Source organism: Nicotiana tabacum, chromosome 6, assembly GCF_000715075.1.
Source record: "Nicotiana tabacum cultivar K326 chromosome 6, ASM71507v2, whole genome shotgun sequence".
Taxonomy (NCBI): domain Eukaryota; kingdom Viridiplantae; phylum Streptophyta; class Magnoliopsida; order Solanales; family Solanaceae; genus Nicotiana; species Nicotiana tabacum.
In genome coordinates, this window is record NC_134085.1 from 185,931,902 (window position 1) to 185,957,279 (window position 25,378).

Genomic DNA, 25,378 nt, shown 5'->3' on the forward strand with positions numbered 1-25,378 from the left:
CAGTGGTCAATTTATACACTTCTATTTCTGTACTTGGCATAAAATTTGGCAACTTTCTGGCGTTGAGACTCTACATATTTCAAATCCAAGAGCTAAACGCAAATAAATTATTCTACACAGAAATTAACAAACCACAAAAACAATTAATCCTTACAAAGCATCCTTCGATAACTCCGTAGAGATGCTTTAGATTTAGAATCAGCTCTAATTAATTTATGCAACAAGGATTAAAGACATTCCTTCAACAATTTCTATGCAAATTTGGCAGCATGCTATACTTGGTATGAAAACAAACATAATTTTAAGAGATTCCTTCAACAATTTCTATGCAAATTTGGACAGCATGCTATACTTAATATGAAGACAAATGTTTTTTTATGTCTGTCATTGTAAAATATCCAGAGGGGGTCTAGCCGTCTAGGCAATAAATAAGTGTGCAACAAGATAACAAGGTCATCAAATCTGTCATAGTATGTATCATACAAAGGTAAAGGTAGCATAATCAAATAATTCAACCCTGGACCTTTCTAAACTGTCAATATTTGATTGAACAAAATTTAACTTCTGATATTTACCATAAATCAAGAGTAAATAACAACATAAGAAAGAATGCTATGACTACCAAAATCACATTAATATTCCGCCAGTGTCCTCTCAAGACAATATACAACATATATTCTGAGACAACTACTTGAAACAGCTAAGCACAAGAAAGGCTTCACAAGCCCTGTGAATACTAAGTACAAGTATACATCATATTTGGATGATTGTAGCTAATCTACCTCAACCTCTTGCTGCGAAATATTGTCTGAAGTTTGGTACAATCACAAGGCAATTCCAAGCATTAGTGGAACTTTATCCTTTGAAATAGTTATCTTTGGCTTCAGATAGTCACTTTGGCTTTGAGTCACTTCCCTTGCTTCTGAATGTCGATAAGGAGAAGAATGATCTTGGAGCTGTAAAATAATTAGGAAGTGACAAAAGTTAAAGAGTGGATATTCTCAAATTACGGAAGCATTAAGATTTATTTATAAATTCTAAATCAGAACTAGTGTGATCATTAAGTTAGTTATATATTCTGTGTATTATATATTTTGATAATCACCTTAGATTGGATCAGTGCTACATAAGAACTCATGGGGAAGAAAATAACCAAGTTTGATTCGCACAAGTTTATGCCCAACTTTCTGCTTATCTATGCTAACACTACACAGATGATAGAGTGCTGTGTGTTGCTAATAAAAAGAATGTCTTAAAGAGAATATTTTTGGTAGTAAGCAGAACTTTTGCAAGGTTACGACATTAGTTGAACAGGATCTGTCTATAGGCTCGTACAACTGTATTATTGAATTCTAAGCAGAATATTGCAAGGTTTAGGTTGTTGGCTAAGTTTTGCTTCTTGTGAACAGTTCGCGATGGTATAATCATTACCTTTTAGAATCCAAATTTTGCCATACTCCCATCAGAACTAGAGCTAGATAGACTCCATATAATTTAAGCTGGTGACATAAACAAGGATATCTGTTTAAAAACAGATTATTTTCCATTAAAGGAGCAAACCCCAACAAAATGTGTCTGACAAGACCAAAAAGAAGCGTCAAAACCAACTCTGTCAGATGAAGCTAGTAAGGAGTGCTCTTTGACCAACCCAAACAAAACAAAGCTTGATTTTTCCTCCATGTTTAATCTCTTAATGTAAGTCCATGTTCAACCTCCTAATGTAAGTCAGGATTGTGACTTAAATGCATAAATTGAAAATGACCTTTATGGTTACAATTTAATGGAGCTAAGTTGCAAATAGGCCAAGGCCAAATACAAGAGGCTTTCTAAACTTCTTATATTTAGTTTTTCTCCTTCAGCCGAGATGACTTCTTCACATAATGACATTTTACTATGCACAAGACACAAGCAATAAGACAGGAAGGACAAACTTCTTATACTAGCTGGTCACCTTTTATTGAGCTCCCTGATAAATGATCCTCCCGCAATTTGAAGTTAGCTGGAGGTGCCGGGATTGAACTGCGCAAGGATTGACCTGCCAGAAGAAAAGATCATTGGTTAGTGACTTGAAGAAGCTCTATACTGAAGTTGAAAGACTGAAGAATAACTAACAAAAAAAAGATCGAATCAAAAGCAAAGTGAACAAGCAAGAGCACCAGCTGAGCAATTCCCAAACAATCTCAATTCCAGTTATCCTAGTTTAAGGTATGAACTAAACTTCAAACCCCATTGCTAAGTTCCTTTAATATGCTTCATTCTCTACACAAAGACCATTTGCAAAACTACCACCAATAACAGATAAAGCTAGAATTGAGGGTCGCCTTTGCTTCCTGACATTTCCTATTATTTTTCTATTATGTAAAAGAATTTTGATATCCTCCCTGGATCTTCACTTAATAAACAAGAAAGTAGCACAATGATCTGTACTACAGTCAGGTGCTGGCAGTTAACTTTTTCGGGTATTAATGTACCCACAAAAAGAGAAATAAGAACTGTTAAACTCAAGAAACAGAATCAAGCATCAGAAGCTATTCTTGAGGCAACAATAAATATCCACCATACAGAAACTAGATGTTTTGTTTTAGGGAGTGAAGCATATTATTTCACCTTGTTCACTGAAAAACTCGTTCTCATAAAAGCTATCATCAGATGGATGCTCCTGTGAAAAGCCCATTCTTGACTTTCTCAGATCCTCTGAAGATCGATTAGAAGGGTCACGTCCATCTTCTGTATCATCATCTCCTTCAGAAGTGGTAGCAGAAATCCAGTCAACTAAACTATCTGTGCCACGATTTTTCCTCCCAAATTTCAAAAACCGTTTAAATCCTCTGGCTGTATCCTTGCGTGATTGATTTTGAGAAGAATTTGCCACGAGCATAGGTTTCTGAGCCATTCCCCATTTCTTCCTCATTCTAGCTGCATCACTATCTGTTTGACTTAGAGAATGTGAATTCCAGGACGCAGGACTTCCCACAGGAGAGTCCACGGATGCATCAACATCAGACATCTCATGAGGATACGAAAATGGGTGATGAGCATGTGTATTCCATGAGACAGGACTTTCTACCGGTGAATCTTGTACAAGTCCACCAGATAACAACTTGGAAGTCACAACAGAAGGCAATACAGCTTCTGAAGCAGAGTTCACTTGAGAAAATAATCTCAGAACACCATCGTTTTCTGATCCGGAGTTTTCCAATTTCTCTGAATCATGGCTCAGTCTTGGTTCCCCGTTGTCAAAGTTTTCCTGAATACCAGCTGTCATGTTCTCAAATTCTTCCTCTTCTTCATCCTGGCCCCTGCCTTCTGAGTTTTCCGGCTCAAATACCATATCATCGTACTCGTCATCGTCATCCACAATCTTAGATGCAGCAGAAGGCCTTATCTTAGTCAGGCCACCTCTAGAGCTGAAGTCAGAATTCTTGCCCTTCTTTAGTAAAGTCTTTGAACCTGAACTCTTTGGAAATTTTTCAATGATACCCCGCTCCATCTCATCTTTGTCATATTTGAGAGGTGTCAGAACAACACCCTCAGAATCGAAAGCAGATGTCTCCCTAAATTCCACCATATTGGCAGTGCTTTTTCTCAAGGATTGTGATCTTCGTGATTTGTCCTCCCTGACAAGGGGTATCTCTTCAGTTGTGCTTTTGCTACGGGTGTAGTTTCTAGATTGTGAACGAGTTGTCTTACCAGCTGTGGAAGAAGGCTTGGTGTTCTCCTTTCTCATATCAGAGAAGTTTGGGACAGACTGCGCCAGAGGATTTTCAGATTGAATTCTTCGCCTACCTGATGTATTACTAGAAGCTTTCCCAGAAGACCTCGGAACAGGTGCTACTGTGGTGCGAGGTGTTGATGAAGACAAACTTTTGACAGGTAAAGGCTTCTTACTCCGATTGTTCTTACGAACATCATCCCCGAAAGATGTTTCGTCGAAAGACCTGTCTTCACCGTATTTTTTCTGCTTTGATAATTCAGACATATCTTCTTCGTCATCACTTTGCTCAAAAACTAACTGTTGCTGCCAAAACAAATTGTTTCAGGGTCAGTTACATGTAATGCAAGAGAACCAAACCAACAGACAGAACAAGAAAAAGAAATGGCAACGTTATGTATGACTATATAGCTGCATCTATTACAGAATAGAAAAAGAACTATACCTGCTCTCTTCTCAGAATAGACCTCGAATTAAATGATCTGAATCTCTCAGCACGCCGACGAGAACTAGAAACCATACTGTCTTTATCAGCAGATCCAGCAAACCTGGCCTTCATCTCAGCTCTACTCCTCTCAAGGCTATCCTCCATAGCCTTCTGTTTGGCTTCCTTCTCTGCTCTCTTAGAATTCCATTCTTCCCGGAGTTTGGTATCCCTTTTCTGCATATAGCTCTCATAGAATTTCCCTCGAGAACCATCCGAAAAACTTAGTTCAGAGAAACTCCTATTTAAAACATCATTGGAACTTGAGGCAGGTTCATTGGACGTGTAATTGTCAGAAATTCCAACATTAGAATTATCTATCACAGATTTCCTGTAGGATGAACTAGCAACTGGACGGCTTTGCATGTCACCTGGCCTGCTTCTCTTGGTAGAATTAGATTTATCTCCAGGAGCACGTAATTTGTGCTCAGCGAAAAGCTTTTCTAGCTCATTAGCTTTCAATTTCAACTCATCATTCATTTCCTGGTTTGCTTTGGGCTGCCGTACCCTCTGAACTTGCTCAATAGGAGGTGTCAAAAATGAGTCAAGCCCCTCAGGCTCCAAAACCATTTTACTTGACAGCGGTGTTTTGCTAGTTCCAGTCATGATCTCGTCCATCCTATCTTGAGTCTTCTTGACCAATTCAGTAGGACCACCTTGCTTCTTAAATTTCATTGACATATGTCCAAGCTCTTTGACCTTTGATTGAGAAGCACTAGCTAATTTCTCAGATGGGGGTAACTTATTTTTTTCAACTTCCTCAGATTCAGGAAGTGATGGCCGTCTTGACCGCAGATATGGTGTATTACCTTCAAGGACTTGAGCAGCGGTAGTTTCTGTAACTGTTGAGCTTGAACCACTAACCAACTGGGCAGAGGCCACCGCAGTCCTTTGAGGAGCTTTATCGCGCTTAGAAACCAAATGATCAGTTGATACAGTATCCTCCTTCTGATGCCAAATCTCAGCCTGCGCAGCTCCTAGTAGACCACTCTGATCCTTCAGGCCAATAACCTGATGACTAGTTTGTCCTTTGCTCAGCCCAAACTCCTTACCGCCTTGAGAAACTTTGAAGTTTGCGTTACTAGTCAAACCAACCTCAGCAAATGGCCCTCCGGAATCCAGTTGATTTTTCCCACTCTTATCCTCAGCCCCGCTGATATGTGAGCTTGACCTGATCTTCCCACGGCCCTGATCACTATCAAAGATGCTCGAATTTGAGTTTGATATGATCTTGGCAGAATCTTGAATACTCCTAGAAGAATCAGTCAAAAGCTTTGCCCCATCAGCTTCCTCCTTCCCATTTGTATATGGAACCTGCAGATTAGCATTAGTCTCAAGACTTGCTGCATCAGTCAAACTCGACAACTTCTGCTCATTGGACTTAGACTGAGAAACAGAGGCAGAAGATGGGGTGCATAGAGGACTCTCTATATCCTTCCTGTCACCACCCAAATCAATGCTCATGTCACTGGCGCCGCTCCATCTTCTCAACACAGGCGGGGCTGACACATCAGATGACAACCTACGAAGCTCTGGGGCTTTTGCCACAGCAGCTTTCCCACTTCCCCCAGAATTCTCCTTTTGCTTGTTCTCGAATAAATTGATTCGTTCCTGCACGCTTAACCTCCTTTTCAGTTGAGGACCTTGAGGTTGATCCGAGGATTTCTCTTCCTCTTTCTCGTCCTCCTTTCCTTTTTCAGCAGTGGAATTTTTTTCGTTGCTGTTCTCGAATGGTTCCACGCTGGACTCTCTGCTGTTACATTGAGAAGTGGAGGCAACGAAAGGAGGTTTTGGTTGCTGACACGTTGAGGACTTCTGGGGGCCGGCAGAGTGGGATCCAGAAAGTCGTTGGTCTGGAGTAGTGGGGTCCTCGTCGATAGACATGTCGGATCCATAAGAGCAACGTACGGCTCCGTCATCTCTTTCAGACACCTTTCGTGACTCGATCAATTCTGGTCGCCTCTCCCTTAATGTTAAAAATTTGTTGCAGGCTTCGCTGGAAAAAAAAAATAGAAACAATAGTCGTCAACGCAAATCTACTTTTTTAATCAGTGCAAAAATTATTTTGCAATCACCAGAAATATAATACGGATAAAAAATATAGACGCCCCTACAAACAAATATAGGTGGAATTTAATTAGCTAAATCAATTGATATCTTAATTTAATTGTGAGAAAAATATTATATATAAGTCAAAACATTTTATGATTCTTAATTGACGTTTGTAAATATAAAAAAACTAAGCTACAATTTGCAAGCAATAATCTCTTCTTTTTTTTTAAACAAGCACAGCATATTTCTAATAACCACGGTGTGATCTCATAAAACAGTATTAAATAAAGCAGATATAGCAGGCTTGATTAAAAAGAAGCTATTTGTTTCAATTCCCCCTCATCAAACAAGATATAATTTCTTCAATTTTAGTTCCATTTAATTTTCATTCATTTATTTCCTATCAATTTGCCAAATAGACAGGAAAGTTGCATTGAATCACTCTCTTATTCTCCAATTATTTAAGTGACCAGGAAGAAAACAACATAAAAGTTTTCTTTCCTCTCTCCACTATCTTTTCCTGACACCATTCCTAGAATTGGTCAAACAGAAGGAATGTACTAGTACTTCATAGGCTGCCTATTGATAAACTAAATACTCAGGAATAAAAACTAAATGAGTATAGCCTCTCACTAGTTTAACTAGTGCAATCAGTTGTTTCAACCAAAGGGCGTTGACGCAAAAGTGATACATAAAGTAGCTCAAGAAGATTTCAGTTCTTTAGATCTCAGCAGTCAACTCTTGATTGAATATATCCCGCTGACACGAACTGCAGAGCAAGAAAGATTATCCTATTGCTACCACCAAACTTTTTTGTGCAAGTAAAGAAAGGACCTGGAGTTCATGGTTAAATTCAACTGTGCAGTGGATGTCCTTATAGACACGTCAGAATCACTTCCAATTTTACGTGGGGAAAACTGCAGGAACAAAGAGAAAATCGGATACACCTTCTGCATTCCCGACATCAGAGAAAGAATCTTAATTGCGCCCTTTCATTTTAAATTCACCATACTTATGTTTTAAATCCAAAATAGGACACTAGTTTGTGGGTCATCTAAGAAGCTAAACCCACTACTCATCAAATGATTAAAGTGGTTGGTATCACCGTATCAGCATCATATTTCAAAATCAGAATGTGGCACAAATTATATTAATGTAAAAAAGTAGAATATTAAAAGCTATATGACCTTGAATAAAATTCCCCAACGCACATTTGCCAGCTAGGCCCAAAATACAGCAGATCTCCTTTTTCTTAATTTCACTTTATTTCCTCAGTCTTGTTCTAAAATTCATAATCAGATAGGTGTCTTTTATCTTTGACGTGCTGATTAAGGTCTCTCAGGTCTTGTCGGTGTGCTTTACCCTGGACCTTGGAGATAGCTCAGTTGGAGTTTCTGGAAACACGGTTTGCTTCAGTGACCCCTTCCAGCTTCTCCCAGGTTTTTACCTGCCTTTATCTAGGTGCTGAGAATCTAACTACTTCACTACCATCTGGACTAGAGAGGTATACAGTTCTCCATTTTACTAGATCAATCAATTACTCCTGTTGATCTTAGAAAATGTTACCATTCTGAAACCAAGCACGAGAACTTTTATCTACTCTTACCATGTGATAAAAGGACACAATATTGGTATCACTTTGCTATTTGTTGGGCCATCACTATAGTCAATTTTGGGCTTCAACGAGTCAAGTTTCATTTGGACTAGGTCAGGGATCCTTAAGAAAAAAAAGAAGCTTTAATGCGCCTCAGAATCAACTGCACTTGGTCAGTTATTTGCTTTCTCAGTCAGCATCACCTAACCACCAAAATTGCATCTCACAGGAATACCCTGAACTAAACATTGTTCTCCTTTCTTTGTTAACCAGCTAAATTAAACACAATGGTCAGCTGGCTGTCATTTGGCAGAAACACAGAATCCGAACAGCATTGCCCTCCTACGTGAACTACAAAAACTAGAATATTTTGATGAGCCATAATTCTTCTGCGAGCAGATACGCAGGGAGGGATGGAGGGGCTGAGAAAATCTATGAACAAAGTCAAAGCACCAGAACCTTACTTCAATCTAGGGGCACCAAACCGCTCTGCAAAAGTTTGAAGTTCAGATACTGTCTCCTGATTGAAACCAGCAGCTGCTGCACGAGAACAGGCAGTAGATAAGTCCTGCTGAACTGTAGTAAGCCTCACATCAATGGCTCGCAGTAGCTCCTTCCTGTAAATAGGTAGTAGTGAACATGAAATCAAGAGGCTTTACTGAGCAGCAACCAAAATACCAACAGTAACAAGCAATCGATGTGTGAAGAAGCAGAGTGAGGAAGTTACTTTGTCGCATCAGCTGCTATTGTAACCCCAGATCCACCACTACCTGGATAAGTAGTAAAGCAAAAAGGTTGTCAGATAAAGACCACTATAGGGCTGTAGAATCAGTGATGTTTAAACAAGATAATTCTTAATAACAGTCTTCACGTCTCATGCCCAAATTTAACAACAGCGATATATAAGATGAAACAATTAATTCGGGGGCCAGGCAGCAAAGCTTCCACATGAGGCATGAAATTTTTTCTTTCTTGATCATTTCCACATGAAAAATGGAATCAATAGAGTTGGTACAGCGACATAAAGAATAAACTTTCCTTTCAAATTTAGACTTCACGGTTTGCTACAACAAAAATAAAGAAAACAAAGACTTATCAAAACTAACATTTATTGGATTTTTAAAAAAGACGTTGATGACTACCCAAATACACCAAAAGCAGTCTATTCATTTTGTAAGTTTTATCATCTTGATCACAGGATCTAACAACATGCAATCTATTTCTAACCTTTAATTACCAGTATGATACAAGGATTATTCATTTTGTAAGCTGATCTTTACAGTTCAATTATACAATACTGTTTAGTGTCCACAGGGAACAACAAGAAATAGAAGAAAGTCCTCGTTCCCGTGGCATCTTTGGTCATCAAAGTGATCATGGATCGTGAGGCTAATCCATTTATAGACAAAGTTTGACCAAAGTAATTAAGCCCCAAACTTACGCAGCTTCTAGGTATTAAAAATCCTTGTCGTGAAGACAGTGCACGGGATGCATGATCTAACACATATGCAGCTAACATATAAGAACAGCGAAAAATGCTAAAAGTATTGGAGATAGTGAACCTCTTCTCTACCAATAGGATAATTAATGAGTTTGCCAATCCATGAGGATCAGTTTGCAGTTTGCTCAACAAAATTGGCACAGGTAGAAGGACACAGTATTCTAGTCCTCCATGGATGCAATTATATTATGGAAAATTGCACTATACCTAATAATCACTCCTAAAGGATAGATGCTTTAGGAAAATACCTAGTTTACTAAAGGAAGATACCTAGTTCAGGTATCTCAGGAGAGAATGCCCCAGCAACAACTCCTTGGGTTTTCATTCTTCTTATTGTTCAATTGAAATTTGAACTAACAAAAAGTAGGCAATAGATGACCCCTATAAGTTATGCCACCTTTTTTTGGTAAAAGTAAAAAAATTTATTCAACCAAAAATAAGTTATGCCACTTTTATTATTAATGAGGACGAATAAATAGAAGAGGACAAGGTCTCCTCATCCTTCCCTTTTTTCTTTTGAGAACAAAATCAGTTAGAGGTATAAAACACAATTATATTTGTCAGTAATTTTTCCATGTCTTCTCTATCAAACTAAAAGTAAAAGATATATTTCTTTATGAAAATTGATTTGGTAGTTTATTTAGGTTTCATGGTCTTATCTCAACATATCTCAGCAGATAAAAGACATATACACCATGCAGACACCATCATATCTCCCACGACTGACAATCCTAACCTTGGCTTATAATGTAGACCCTAGTAAGATGGAAAACCAGAATCTAGAGATAATTTCAGTATTTACATCTGCTTTCTGGTGAAAATTATGAATAGCATGATGTGATACTAAAAAGGAAACAGCAACAACCACCAAGAGAGGATCCATAGAAATTTAAGGAGATGACTAATTAGACGAGAAGGGAGGTAGCTTAGCCAGCACAGAAGATCATTTTGAGGTGACAAAGGCAGTCTTGTTCTTCTGAGGTTACAGGCATGAAGTACTTAATAAAATGGGAAAGCCAAATTTGGTTATGAGGTAATCTTACCAGTCCCATTAAACTGGTTGCTTGTTCCCTGAAATAAAGGACCAAATTCTATTATTATCTGATAATTTTAGTCATTTCTAAATGAAGGTTACAATGAGTTCATGATAGTGTTTTCCACCTGCGAATATAATTTTCGGGCTGCCTCAAGCTGAGACATTTCCGCATCTAATGTGTTGACAAGCTCCAGAACTTCTGGCGTGCTGACAAACCTCACAAACCTGCAAAGAAGAAACAAAATCAAATCATTATTCATTTTCCCATCTTTTTTCGGCGAAGCTACAAAAGCCATTACCTCTCCAGGGTTCCTTTTGTGAACCATGGTTCAGCCTTTCTGCGCCTTTCAACTTCAAGCTTGATAGACTGAACTGCCAATGCAACTTGCTCTTCTGCAATTTTTAAATGAGTCACAAAGGGCTTTACCAATCCCGATGCCAGTTTCTCTGTGTTTCCACCACGAGAAACAAACAATTCGCATCTGCCCAAGCAATTCCAACAATACAAGAAATATTAGCGAATTCGTATACCTTTTTCATACATAAACAAAAGCATATCTACCACTCACCGAGAGCGCTTTGGTGACAGCTGGAAGACCGCATAATCAAGGAGTGAATCAGATTCCATCTTTGCCCTCACCCTCACTAAATCAGCACAATGTTCCCTTTAGCTTCTTTCATATAACCTCCCCACCTTTTAAATTTCAGAAAAATATAGTCAACGATGAGCATAAGCCACTTCCAAATCTAAAGCACACAACTGTTCCACAGGTATATAATAGAAAGAAAATTAAGTCTATGTTCAGAAGCAGTAGTATTCAGCAGTTTCATAAGCATAACAAAAGAAGGAAATGAGACATGCTTTTAAAAGATAATAGTGTCAACAAGATGGACCTTTGCCCAAGAACTAGTTCATGAGGGAGACTGCCTAAGATCATATAAGGAGATAACAGCTCAATCCCTTAACCAGTGCGGGACAATCTAACACCCTCTGCATGCCCAGGCCTTAGTTAATTGGAGCGTGGAAAGCATAATATAAGGGGCCAGTATTGAGTAAACCGAGAATATGGATGGGTCTAGCAGGAAAATGGATTTTGGGCCTAACTTAATCCCAAATGTTAGCTCATGAAGCTGCGGTTTCCCAATACCACATAATAGACAACATCCCACTCCCTCAACCAATGTGGGACAATTTAATAGATAGATCTTATCTGAAAATGGGTGATAACCGAATATGCATTGCTCAAAAGCACATTTTCTTCAGATCCAGTTACAGGGAAAATATAATTTCAAATGCCAAAAAGGCAATGTACGACATTGTAAATATAGAAAGTAAAACATTGAAGTCTTCACAAGTCAAACCGAGCAAAAATGAAACAAATTATTCATTGAACACAAAAACCCTAACAATTAGGAATAGGGAGAAATGATACAGGATCATAGAAATCAAAACTCACATAAGCAATGTGAAGGCAGAGATCTTGAATTGCCGAGCTAGATCGGCGGATATCCGGTTCATATCCGAACCGACATTTTGATTTTCTTTAAGCTGAATGTCAGTTAGAAAAAAGAATTCAAAACCCTTATAATTTTTTCCCAAAGATTGTGTTTTTAAGGGTTTTCCCCAATTTCAAGGAAAACCCTACAATGCACTCTGACTAACTTCTAGCTGTCGTCAAAAGGATTTCGCTTTACTCCTTTCTCAAATGATCTTTTCTTTTTCCCTTTATTTATATTTATATTTATATGTATACACACGGTCGCACAGTTACAGAGGAAAAAATGGAGAGTGAATAGTAGATGCAGTAGAGAGAGAGAGAGAGAGAAGAAATAGTTTGAGTGGAGGCGTAGAGTGCAGTGCTTCGGACAAAATAAGCAATCTTTACTGTATTTTGTAATCTTTAACTAAGATGAAAGACAAAAGAGAAAAGTCTCATGCGGGTAGATGTTTTCAAATTAGCCAATGATTGGGTGACATCTGTCATTTGTCGCCCATATTTTTATTCGCAAGCTGTTTAGTGTTTTTGATTTAAGGTTTATGTTATATCCCCTTTTGGAAAGAAAATCAACACCAACAATTTTTAAATTACTCCTTTTGGCTCCTTTTTCTTTCAAAGTTTTATTGTTGTTGCATTTGGTTTCCTAATTAAAAAAGTTGGACGTATAGTTAATTATTACATTTTCTATCGCACTCTTTTTGTCTCTTTAAGATGAGAAAAATTATCCATATGGGTGAATATTAAAAAAATTGTTAATCATAAATGAACCATTTTTATTGCGATACTATGTCAAAACGAGCGATAAAACATGATAATAAAAAAGTAAATTTAATGTTAACAATTTTCAAATTAGTTATGTCATAATATGTGAGATGTATTTATGAAGAACCAAGTATATTTTTCTATGAATATATCTTTGCAATCATTTTATATTTTAAAATTAAATTTTATTTATACTGTTCTATGTAGTCTAGGTTAAATATAATATTTTATATTAAAAAAAATTGATCTTCCAAAAAAAAAATCAACTCATGCACTATGTGTGTAGGGGATAATGGACAATTTGACGGCAAACAATAAAAAAATCTAACATAGAATATTATTTCTAAAATCATAGGATATAACTTATTAATTGATGTTTCAAAATTTAAAGTTGGTTCATAGAACCATATAAAGCAACACTCAAAATTCTCATTTAAGAGAAAAACAGAACCCCCCACCGTGTACAAAATAAATTTTATAGCTGAGTACATGCGTTTCTTTCCTCCCCGCATGCATAGAAGTAGTAAGATTTTTTTCTTCTTCTTTTTACACCAAGGGGGTCATTTTTGTTTTAATATACGTAAATACATACTTAGAATTAAGATGTCACAAACACACCCAACGGCCAACACGGACGTAGTCACTATTTTTCTTTTTTACGTAGTCATTAATTCAGGATCAAGAAATGGATGAATAACAATTAGTAGTTCAATTTTAAGACGGAAAGAAAGAGCAATGGTAGCATTTAGCAACAGGAACTGATTACGTGTCGTTGATAATAGGTGAATTTAACTATAATTAGGCTCTAAATAACCACTGTCTTGTATAGTTTGGATGATAAAAGTGATAACAAAATGCTCTTATTAGTGTTTTTCATGCTTTGCAGGTTATATATGATCACAGAAGGCTATGGAGTACTTTTGGGATCAAATATGGAAAAAAAGAGGCCGATCGAAAAATTCCGCCAAGTAAACCACGCGAAACAACTCAAGTCAGAACCGAAAGAGGATTGTCGCGGTTCCACTGCGACCACGGCAGAACCGCGGTAGAAGAGGGCTGCAGACAAAGTGAGAATCAGAGAGCATGTTTGGCCGCGGTTTGACCGCGACCGCGGCAGAACCGCAGCGGAGGCGGAGAACTTCAGGGACTAAAGTGCAAAATACGGGATTTTTAGCCCAAAACCCTATTTAAACACTAGACTCCGCCCAAGAGAGACATGTATTGTTTTAGAGAGTATTTTAGCAAGAAGGAGAGATCACCCAAAACATCTTTCTTCTTTTCTTTATTTTTCTTGCAAGTTTTATGATGAATATTGTTTTAGTTTATTTACTCATGGTTATGAGTAGCTAAATCCTTTGTCTAAGGTTTTGATGGAACCTATTGGGGGATGAACTTCTTGTTTATGTGAATACAAATTGCTAGTCTCAATCTTTATTTGTTCAACTTTGTGTATGTTGTAGTTAATTGACAGGATCCTCAATTAGCTGTGCCTATTTAGTGTGCATAACTCGGGAGAGAGTGCATATTTAGGTTATTGTTGAACAACACCACTCCCAAAGTATAAAAGGGATCTATAACTGCGGGTTTAAAGGCGGGATTAGGGATAACGAAGCCTTGAGTGCAATCTAAAGTGAACCGTGTTAATTAGAGCTAGCTAGTGTACCTCGGGATAGTGCATTGAGTATATTACTGTGATTACTCGGGAGAGATTTACGGTAAGATGAGCGTTCATGGTTGATAGAGAGCTGTTGGTCAATTTGTATGAAGCATAAACAGAAGGGATTCCATCAATAGGGGAAGTCATTACCTTAGCGTTTTCTCATTATTGTTTACAACCTTAGCATCCTTTGTTTACAGCTGTTTATTTACTTGCAATTTAGTTATTAAAGACACCATCAACTGTGATTCAAACGTTTGGGGAAATTGGTTCTCAAGAGTTTAGTGGGTTTAAAGATAGTGATTGATAGGTTAACTCTCTGTGGATTCGACTCTGGGCAGAATACTCAGGTTATATTTGCAACGTCCGCAGGGTCCTTTTTATAAGGCATAGTTGGGCGTGATCAAATTTTGGTGCCGTTGCCGGGGAGCTAACGGAATTATCAATTACCATTGATAGAAATACAAAAATTCTTAGTGTAGTCAGTTTTCTCTACATCAAGTTTTGATTGAAAATTTTGACGGTTGTTGACGTGGTTGCACAGGTGTATGCCTAGAAACTCTACGAGGACTGGAGAATTATTTGAAGGACTCTCAGACCCCGAGAAAACATTCCGGATATTGAACCGTGCCAACAAAAGACTTCAACAACCTCATCAAACACACAAACTCGAAATTGACATGGGTGACGTAGACAACGTCAACGGAAACATCAGAGATATGGCACCTCTTGTGCCTGAGGCTGCACTATATGACTGGGCACAACCCACAACTGACAATCTGGTCACTGCCATTGTTGTGCCCGTGATACAAGCTGAATCGTTCCAGATCATGAACAACATGCTGCACTTGCTGCAAAACAAGGGACTATTTTCTGGGACACCAGCCGAAGATCCTCAGCAGCACTCGAAGAACTTCCTGTCGATTTGCAAAACTCAAAGGCAACCCAACGTAACTCCGTAAGCAATCAGGCTGTTATTATTTCCATTTTCGGTGACAGGTGTGAGCACGTGATTTTTGTTTCGCGCGACAATCGCTCCAAAAGAAATAAAAATAATAACAAATGGTCCTGTTGTACAATTTTTGGATTTTTACATGGCACTTTGTTAATTATTTATGATTTTTGCCAATTTTATTTTATTAAAACAAAATACAAAAATGTATGTGTCATGCGTAATTTGAACCGTAATCCGGTCGTTAAATAGAAAATCATAAATAGGCATCTTTGTCCGTGATTTTTGTTTTGTTTGATTTTACCTGTTTTAAATATTTTAATATATGTGTGCAAATAATTGTATTAAGTGTTTATTTAATTTTTAAATTGATTTACTTAAGTTTTGTTTTAAAATAAAAAAAATAAAATAAAAGAGAGTGCAAAATTGGGTTTGGAAATCAGTTTGGGCTGATTTTTCATTTTTAATTCAGGGCCCAAACGAACAACCCAACCCAAATTACCCGGTCCAGTCCAGCTCAGCCCCTAGCCATCCAAACGACACCGTTTAATCCAGTATGATCTGAGCCGTTGATCTTTAAAAGATCAACGACCAAGATCTCTCACCCCGAACCCACTAACAAACCCGACCCGTCTCACCCGGACCGACCCCAACCCTTTACCCTTGAAACGACGTCGTTCCCTGTTAGTCGAGGGATCCTGGCCCTTCATCATGTCTCATCCAACGGCCAGGATCCACCTATCCACTAACTATATAAACCTACAACCATACCCTGCCCCCTATCCAATACCCCAGCCTTCGTCTTCACCAGACCCTTCCCCTTCAAACCCTAGCCGCCCCCATCTCCCTTCACCAGAAACCCGGCGGCATGAACACCGGTGACCTTCACCTTAACACCCTAGGACCACCTTGACACCCTGAACATGGATCCACCAACCGTTCAGCTCGAATCCCATCCCACCTTCTCGAATCTTCATTTGAAGATTCGAGTCAAAACTCGATCTACACCGATCTGCCCTAAATTCATACCAGACACTCCCCAGACCCCCCTCGTGACCAAACCATGCTTGGTTTGGTCCGAATCTGACCAGGGAAGCATGAATCCCGGATCTAATTTTTGGAACCTTAGGGTTCCTCGTCACTGGTCCGTATCTTGTTCAAGCCGAAGAGATTAAGGTCTAATGGACCTTAATCGAAGTGTTTCTCATCTGAGAAACACTTCGATTAAAGTCCGTTCAGCCTTAAGAAAGGTCTGTTCGAGTCCAAGTTAAGGCTTTTGATTTTTCGAGATTTAAGGTGAGTTTTGCTTTCTTTTCTTTATTCTGTTAGTCAATGTTTGTTTAAAAGGCTGTTCATGTTGTATTGAAATTTGTGTTTCGAATTTTATTAACTGTGTCCTGTCCACTTTGCCTAAACCTCGATGTCTTGAGTCCTTCTTCTATTTGTTCTGTTAATGTGTATGTATGTATGTGTTGTGCAATTAGCTGATTTTCAAATTTGAACTGACTAACTGATTCCTCGAGTACAATTTTGCTTAGTCAGTACAATTCGAATCATGTGTCCTATACTGTTAAATGTCTGATTTTGGTTTCGATTGTATGTGTTATGACTAGTATAGTCGAGTCGACATATGTCGTCAATTAGTTTCAGTTGTCCGAACAATAACAAATCGACTTACTTCTGCTAAGCATTTGCTTGAATCAATTAGGAACTGAGTTTGTTTACTTATAGTTGTTAATTTGAATCAGAAATGCCAAAGGAATGTTTTGTTTAGTTACAGTTCTGGATTGGAGGGCATGTGCACTTGTGCACAACATGTGCATTTGTGCACAGCCTGGTTCCTGCATAAAGGGCTTTTTGATTTAAAAATAGTTTGACAGCATATGCTGTCAGATATATTCTGCTGCCCATTACCCTGCTTTAGTTTAAGAAGTATTAAACCTCATTTAAAAGAGTAAGTCTGCCAGGGAATGTGATGGGGGGGTTAATACTTAAATAGCTAAGTGGAAACTGAAAAGAGATAGCACATGGGAGGGGTGTGCTTTTGGTCTAACAGGCTGTTAAAGGGCTGATGTTAAGGCTTATAAAAGGGAAGGACTTCCATCAGTTTTAGGAGGAGGAGAAAAAGAACCAGAGATTAGGGAGAGCAAAATAGATACACATATATACATAGAAAAGATAAGAGAGAGAGGACATACATATTAACACACACAGACAGACAGAGAGAACTGGGGAGGGAACTGAGAGGAAACATCTTTGAGAGTTGAGTTCAGAAAATAAAAAACAGAAAACTGGAAAAGATTTCTTTTGATAACTTCAGTATAATTTCAAAACTGAAGATTGACATTAGATTTTGAAAAGAAAGGAGATAGGGAGAGGGATATCACAAAAAATCAGAAACTGCTTTCTTCCTACTATTTGTTCGATTCTTAGTTTGTTCAAACTGTCCAAATCAGTACTGTCTTCTTTCAAGTATCGGCTAAGTCTATTGTTTGGATTTGTATTGTTTGTTTCTCCTAGAATTGGATTGCCTGGATCTCTGATTCCATACTACTGGGAGTTTGCTTCATTCTGCCATTCCTCCATTGGCTTTAGTGGCCTCTTGTACTGGGATTTTGTTCTATTGGTACCTGCTGTTACTGCTGCTGTTTGGTATTGCTTCTATTGCTCTACTGACCCCTTGCTTCTTCTGTTGTATCCAATATACAGGTACATACTAAGACTTGCATCTGATGTAAACAATGAAAGCATGAAATCAAAGATATGCAGGAGTTTAATCATTCGCTTGCTGCAATTACAGTTTTTTTATGAATACTATTAGATTTATGTAATTTGTTTAGTTTGTGATTCAACAAAAGAAGCACATTAGGTAGCCTTGTACTTAATCGCAACTTAGTTCACCCTAAATTGTGGTTTCGTTTGCTTAATGGATTGTCTGATAAGGCATGTATGAGTGTTTTGGCACACAGATAATTAGGTAACCTTTCAACTAATATTCTGTATGTATAGAATAGAATGCCCTTAATCTTGCCAGATATGATGTTAGATTTTATTGAATCTTTGTAGGTAGTTCACATGATCTGTTCAAACTCTATTAGCAATAGTTTTCGATAGGATAATTCTATTGACTTGGTTTAAATAAGCGGGTTTCAAACTCGGATCTGAAGAACATTTATCATAAGCTTTTAGTAGTTATATTGATCTTGTATATTAATTCCCCCTGACAAATTAACAACATGTTCATCCATGAAATAAAGCACAAAATAATTCACGCCTCATAAAATCAGATAGTCAAATAAGGATCCGAAGTTGGTCAAGCATGTAATCAGCATGTAATCCTTTTTCTTTCATTTTATTAGAGACAAACACAATAGAAATGTAGTCACTTTAGGATATCCTCTTCTAAAATAATGAGGCGAGCCTCGCTAAATAAAAATGCAAATTGCGGGGCCCTCAATGATTAACCATAATAAATATCTAGAACTCGGAATAGTCCGTTTAGTGAATTTCATGGCCTTCTCCAAAAAATAATAATGCGTTAAACTCTTAGGCGCGGTTCAAATTAAATTACATTCTTAAACTTGGGTGCGCATTGATGCGACCCGAATCCAAATCTCAACGGAGTCGAGATGTGTTTAACAATTACGGGTGCGTTGATTGCGACGTAGTTCGAAATACATTTTCACGACGTTGCAACTCTATAAAAATAAATGATAATAATAAAAGCGGTTTAAACTTAATAAAAGCACATAAGTCATAACATGTATTTAAATAAGATATTTAGCCATTATAACAATTTAAGCGACCGTGCTAGAACCACGGGATTCGAGGGTGCCTAACACCTTCCCTCGGGTCAACAGAATTCCTTACTTAGAATTTCTGGTTCGCAGACTTCATTTGGAAAAGTCGAAAATTTCCTCGATTTGGGATTCAAGATAAACCGGTGACTTGGGACACCAAAAACCAAACCTTTCCCAAGTGTCGACTCTAAATTAAATAAATAATCCCATTTCGAATATTGTCACTTAAATTGGAAAAACTCCCCTCGCGCATTTAACCCTTCGGGGGCGGGCGCGCAAAAAGGAGGTGTGACAACAGGAGCTGCTCAGGTTTGGCTAAACTCACTCCCCATAAACTCTATATAAACTTGAGATGAGTTAGTCAAGCAATTTCACATCAAGTTCCACCCGCCCAACAAAACAGCTCAACAAATTGATAAGATCGTGAGCTTTAAACAGAAACCAGTGGAGACACTGCATGAGATCGATTTAAAAGAATGTTGGTTATATGTCCGCATCATGGTATTCCAGATCAGATGTTGGGACAACGGTTTTACATGAAACAGTTAGATAGCATGAAGAACACTGCAGATACCTCAGCTGGTGGGGCATTTTTGAGCAAAACTTGGAGAGAAGGTCAGAGTCTGCTTGACAAAATAACTCAGAATTAGGGGTGGACGACGAGGAATGCACCTATCACTCCAGTGGTACACTCTGTGCCTTTTGACCCATCAAATTCCATGGCTGAAAATATGGCGACCCTTTTGACACAGATGAGCATACTCACCAAAAGGTGGAGGAATCAGGGCAGAAACAGCAAGTGCACATTGTAGATACTACCAATGGGGGCTTGTGCACATCTTGCATTAGTCAGCCAGTTGGTAATCCTTGGAATGCAGAACATGATCATCATCATCAGTACCCTAAAGACATGAACTATGTGTCAAACTATGGAGGCCAAAGACAGGGCAATCAGAACTGGGGTCAGCAAACTCAGCAGCCATACAGACCACCTCAGCCACAGTACAACGCTGGAAACATGGGAGGTATGAGACCTCCATGGCACCTTATCCAAGGCCACAGGGGTATAACAATCAGCAGCAAGGGTATCCCCCACCTCAGCAACAGCATGGTAGAAGGCAAGAAGATGGGTTCACGAGACTTGAAGCAATGATGCAGCAGGTTATTGGGTCCAATGCAAAAATAAATGAAAGAGTAGATGCACATGACGCAGCAATCAAAAATATTGAAGTGCAATTGGGCCAAATTTCAATGTCTCTGAACAATCGTCCTCAGGGGACATTACCTGCAGACACCCAGCTTAATCCAAAAGATCAGGGCCCAAAGCAGTTGATGGCGGTGAGTCTCCGTAATGGTAGGGATCTAGATGTAGAACAAGAGAGAGCTCGAGAAAATATACAGGTTGAGACATTCATTCCAGTGCCCATTGAGCTGGATGAGTCTACGATACTGACAGAAGTGGCAGTCCAGCCTGCTCAGGAAGAAAAGAACATTCAGCAGGAGACCGATAAAGTAGCTGAGCCAGTTGAAGAGCCAGTAGTTGAAATAGAATCTGATAAAGAGAAGTCCCAAGTGATTGGGAAGAAGAGACCTCCTGCACCCTTTCCACAGAGGCTGGCTAAGCATCAAAAAGAGGAGCAGCATAAAAATTTCTTTGAAATACTCAAACAAATCCATGTAAATATTCTACTGATTGAAGCTTTAAAGGAGATGCCTAGGTACGCAAAAATGATGAAGGACTTGATGTCCCGGAAATTTGATTTTCAAGACTTGGCTACGATTATACTTACTCAGACCTGTAGTGCAGTGGTGACGAGACCTATTGCTGAAAAGCTGTCTGATCCAGGTAGCTTTACAATTCCATGCACTATTGGGAATTTCGCCTTTGCTAAGGCACTCTGTGATTTAGGGGCCAACATTAATCTTATGCCCCTGGCTATCTATAAGAGGTTGGGCATTGGGAGAGCTAGACTCACCTCCATGTTGCTGCAACTGGCCGACAGGATTGTGAAGCGTCCATTCGGTATCCTTGATGATGTGCTTATTTATGTGGGGAAATTTGTGTTCCCTGCAGATTTTGTGATCTTGGATTGCAAAGTGGATGAAGAGATTCCTATAATCTTAGGAAGACCATTCTTGTCCACGGGGAGAGCTCCGATTGACTATGAGACTAGGGAGCTCAAAATGAGACTCAATGATGAGGAAATAACGTTCAATGTGCAGAAGTCTATGAGGCGACCAAGCGAGTTCGCCAATTGCTCTCTTATTTATGCCATGGATGTAATTGTAGAGTCTGATGATGAGGTGTTGACAATTGAGGAACCCTTTTCTGCATGTTTGATGAACTTGGATGAAGTGAATGGTGAGGATTTGGCGAAATGGGTGTTGGCATTGGAAGGTAAAGGGTTCTGGGAGAGAAATCTAGAGTTTGAGCTCTTGCACTTAGAAAAGAGAGAAACTCCTCCAGCTAAGCCATCCATTGAAGAACCACCAAAGCTGGAGTTAAAGCCATTGCCAGCCCACCTCAGGGATGAATTTCTGGGACCTGACTCCACATTACCTATTATTATCTCATCTAGTTTGTTAGATGTGCAGATTCAAAAACTTTTACAGGTACTAAAGGAGTGCAAAACTGCCATAGGGTGGACCATGGCAGACATCAGAAGGATCAGCCCCGCCTACTGCATGTACAAGATTCTGCTGGAAGAGGGGCACAAACCTTCCAGGGAACATCAGAGGAGGCTAAACCCCAACATGAAGGAAGTGGTGAAGAAAGAGGTGATAAAGTGGTTGGATGCGGAAATTATTTTCCCAATCTCTGACAGCAGCTGGGTGAGCCCAGTGCAATGTGTTCCTAAAAAGGGTGGCATGACGATTGTGACAAATGACAACAATGAATTGATCTTAACAAGAACCGTCACAGGCTGGAGAATATGTATGGACTATCGAAAGTTGAATCTAGCCACCCGGAAAGACCACTTCCCACTTCCCTTCATTGATCAGATGTTGGACAGATTGGTAGGGAGGTCACACTTTTGTTTTCTGGATGGGTACTCAGGGTACAATCAGATCTCCATTGCACCGGAAGACAGAGAGAAGACCTCCTTCACATGCCCGTATGGCATTTATGCCTTTAGACGGATGCCCTTTGGCCTATGCAACACACCTGCCACATTCCAACGGTGCATGATGGCCATATTCACTGACATGGTTGAGGACATAATGGAGGTGTTCATGGATGACTTCTCAGTGGTGGGGAATTCATTTGATGAGTGCCTGATAAATCTGACGCGTATGCTGAAATGGTGCATCGAGACTAACTTGGTTCTAAACTAGGAGAAGTGCCATTTCATGGTACAAGAAGGCATAGTCTTGGGGCACCGGGTGTCAAGCAAGGTAATAGAGGTAGATCGCACGAAAGTTGATGTAATAGCAAAGCTGCCTCCACCAACTTCAGTCAAAACCATCAGAAGCTTCCTTGGACATGCCGGTTTTTACCGGAGGTTCATAAAAGACTTCTCCAAAATCGCCAACCCCCTCTGTAAGTTGTTAGAAAAAGATCACCCGTTTTTGTTTTTTGATGATTGCAGGGTAGCATTTGAGGAGTTGAAAAAGAGACTGGTCACAACACTCATCATTGTTGCCCCCAACTGGGAGAAACCGTTCGAACTAATGTATGATGCCACTGACTATGCAGTGGGAGCAGTGTTGGGCCAGCGGAAAGACAAACTGATGCACCCAATCTACTATGCTAGTAGAACGCTAAGTGGAGCCCAGTTGAACTACATTGTAACTGAAAAGTAGATGTTGGTTGTAGTGTTCGCGTTTGACAAGTTCCGATCCTACCTGATAGGGTCCAATGTAATTGTATATACTGACCATGCAGCTCTCAGGTACTTAATAGAAAATAAAGAATCTAAGCCACGCCTGATTCGTTGGGTGTTGCTATTGCAAGAGTTCGATCTTGAGATTCGTGACCGTAAGGGCAGTGAGAATCAAGTCGCTGATCATCTATCACGACTTGAGGGAGCTGAAAATGTAGTTGAGGTTGAGGAAATACTGGAAACTTTTCCAGACGAGCAACTGCTCGCCACCACTCATCAGGAAGCTCCATGGTATGCAGACTTTGCTAATTACCTGGCCAGTGGTATAGTTCCTCACGACCTTTCATCGGTCCAAAGGAAAAGATTTTTTCGTGAAAGCCTCCAGTATTACTGGGATGAACCTTATCTGTTTAGAATATGCCTTGATAATATGATCCGGAGATGCGTCCCCGAGATAGAGCAATTTTCTATTTTGCAGGCTTGTCACGCATCGACGTATGGTGGACACTTTGGAGGGGTTAGGATAGCGGCAAAGGTGCTAGAGGTTGGATTCTTCTGGTCGATAGTGTTTAAAGATGCGCACCTATGGATGAAGGGATGCAATGAATGTCAGCGGACCGGGAACATTTCCCGACGCCACGAGATGCCCATGAACCCAATTCAAGAGGTGGAAGTGTTTGACGTATGGGGATTGACTTCATGGGTCCCTTCGTTAGCTCATATGGCAATAAATACATTATTGTTGCTGTAGACTATGTGTCCAAATGGGTGGAAGTTGCGGCGTTACCCACCAATGATGCAAAAGTGGTAGTGGGATTTCTAAAGAAGAACATATTCACCCGCTTTGGGACACCACGAGCAATTATCAGTGATGGAGGCACTCATTTCTGCAACAGGGCCTTTGAAAAGTTGCTTGCTAAGTACGATGTGCGCCACAAGGTGGCTACTCCTTACCACCCGCAAACTAGTGGACAGGTTGAAGTGTCCAACAGAGAAATCAAGAGTGTGTTAACCAAAACTGTGAACGCCACAAGAACTGATTGGGCGAGGAAGCTAGATGATGCACTCTGGGCTTACAGAACTGCCTTCAAAACTCCAATTGGTATGTCACCATACAAGTTGGTATTTGGGAAGGCCTGCCACCTGCCAGTGGAACTTGAACATAAAGCGTGGTGGGCATTGAAACAGCTGAACTTAGACATGGAAGCTGCGGGCACATCAATAGTCACTGAATTGCATGAGCTCGGGGAGTTCAGATATCTTGCTTTTGAGAGCACAAAATTATACAAGGAGAGAATGAAGAGGCTGCACGACCAGAACATTGTTGAGAGAAATTTCAAACCCGGGGACATGGTATTGCTATATAACTCAAGACTGCGTCTGTTCCCAGGTAAACTTAATTCACGATGGTCTGGACCATTTCGAGTAGTTGAAGTTTTCCCTTCAGGAGCTGTTGAGATTGCCACAGAGAATGACTCTCGTACATTCAGAGTCAATGGTCAGAGATTGAAGCCATATGTGGGCATAAGCGAGAAAAAGGAAGTATCTGAACTGCACTTGACTGACCCACAGAGGTCGAGCGAGCCTTAAATGCGTTCATCCTATGTCGTGCCGCGACGTTAAATCAGGCGCTGCGTGGGAGGCAACCCACGAAATTGTTGTAAGTGTAAAACATTATATATATATAAAAAAATTAGACAACTGCCCAGACCGCGGTTCCACCGCTACCGCGGTCAAACCGCGGTTAGAGACCCCATCTGAACTTCGTTCACCGCGTTTCCACCGCGACCGCGGTCAAACCGCGGTGGGAACCCCTCTCTGAACTTCGTCTACCGCGGTTCAACCGCGACCGCGGCAGAACTGCGGCAGACCCCGTCGGGCCCAGGTATGCAATTTTTTTTTTAATTCACCCCCTTTTTCTAATTCACCTAATCCTTCACCCACCCCAAAACAATTATTCCCCCACCCTCCCAAAAAAAAAAAAAAAACCAAATCCTCTCTTCTCTTTCTCTCTCAAATCCCTCCATCACCCCCAAAAACAGCCATTGTTATCTTCTCCACACCCCCTCTCACCACCACCCACCCCTTCCAACCTTCATCAACTAAGTGTTCTCTTCTTTTTGATTCTATTTCCTCTTTTAATTAGTGTAATCTAGTCTAAACTAGTTTAGTTAAACCCTAGGTAGGAATAGTGTAGATTTTCTTTCAATTTTTGCTTCTTCTCTGTTTTTATTGTTGTATTTGCTTATTGTGGGTTTGTTTTGTGCTAAAATGGTTGGGTTTTTCTTATACTTCGATTGTGGGGGTTGTTTAGATGATTTGGAGGCCTAGAAATAAGTTTTGTGGTGTAGTTTGGTGGAGGGCCCTTTTTGGCCGAAAATTTGGGGCTTATGGTGCTATTTTGAGGCATTGTGTGCCTATCCTAGGTTGTGGTGGTGTTGTATTTGGTGAATAGTGGTGTTATATTTAACGTGAATCACTTGAGGGAGTAAGTGTGGGGTGTTG

The 25,378-nt window shown here is 39.7% G+C and overlaps 2 protein-coding genes across 2 annotated transcripts; one reads left to right on the forward strand and one right to left on the reverse strand.

The window, feature by feature from the left end:
• Positions 1-524: 524 nt before the first annotated feature.
• Positions 525-12,252, reverse strand: LOC107803681 (uncharacterized). Its single transcript, XM_075256149.1, has 11 exons — positions 11,837-12,252; positions 10,949-11,073; positions 10,679-10,861; positions 10,505-10,604; positions 10,387-10,414; positions 8,570-8,612; positions 8,307-8,459; positions 4,158-6,192; positions 2,608-4,018; positions 1,952-2,035; positions 525-956 (listed from the first exon to the last, which is right to left on the reverse strand). Exons 2-11 carry the CDS (start codon positions 11,005-11,007, stop codon positions 892-894), a joined length of 4,161 nt encoding a protein of 1,386 aa, XP_075112250.1. The 5' UTR covers positions 11,008-11,073; positions 11,837-12,252; the 3' UTR covers positions 525-891.
• Positions 12,253-20,300: 8,048 nt separating this feature from the next.
• Positions 20,301-24,463, forward strand: LOC142182232 (uncharacterized). The gene is made up of 7 exons (XM_075256347.1): positions 20,301-21,072; positions 21,175-21,454; positions 22,640-22,849; positions 22,936-22,942; positions 23,034-23,196; positions 23,625-23,917; positions 24,062-24,463. Exons 1-7 carry the CDS (start codon positions 20,301-20,303, stop codon positions 24,461-24,463), a joined length of 2,127 nt encoding a protein of 708 aa, XP_075112448.1.
• The last annotated feature ends 915 nt before the right edge of the window (positions 24,464-25,378 follow it).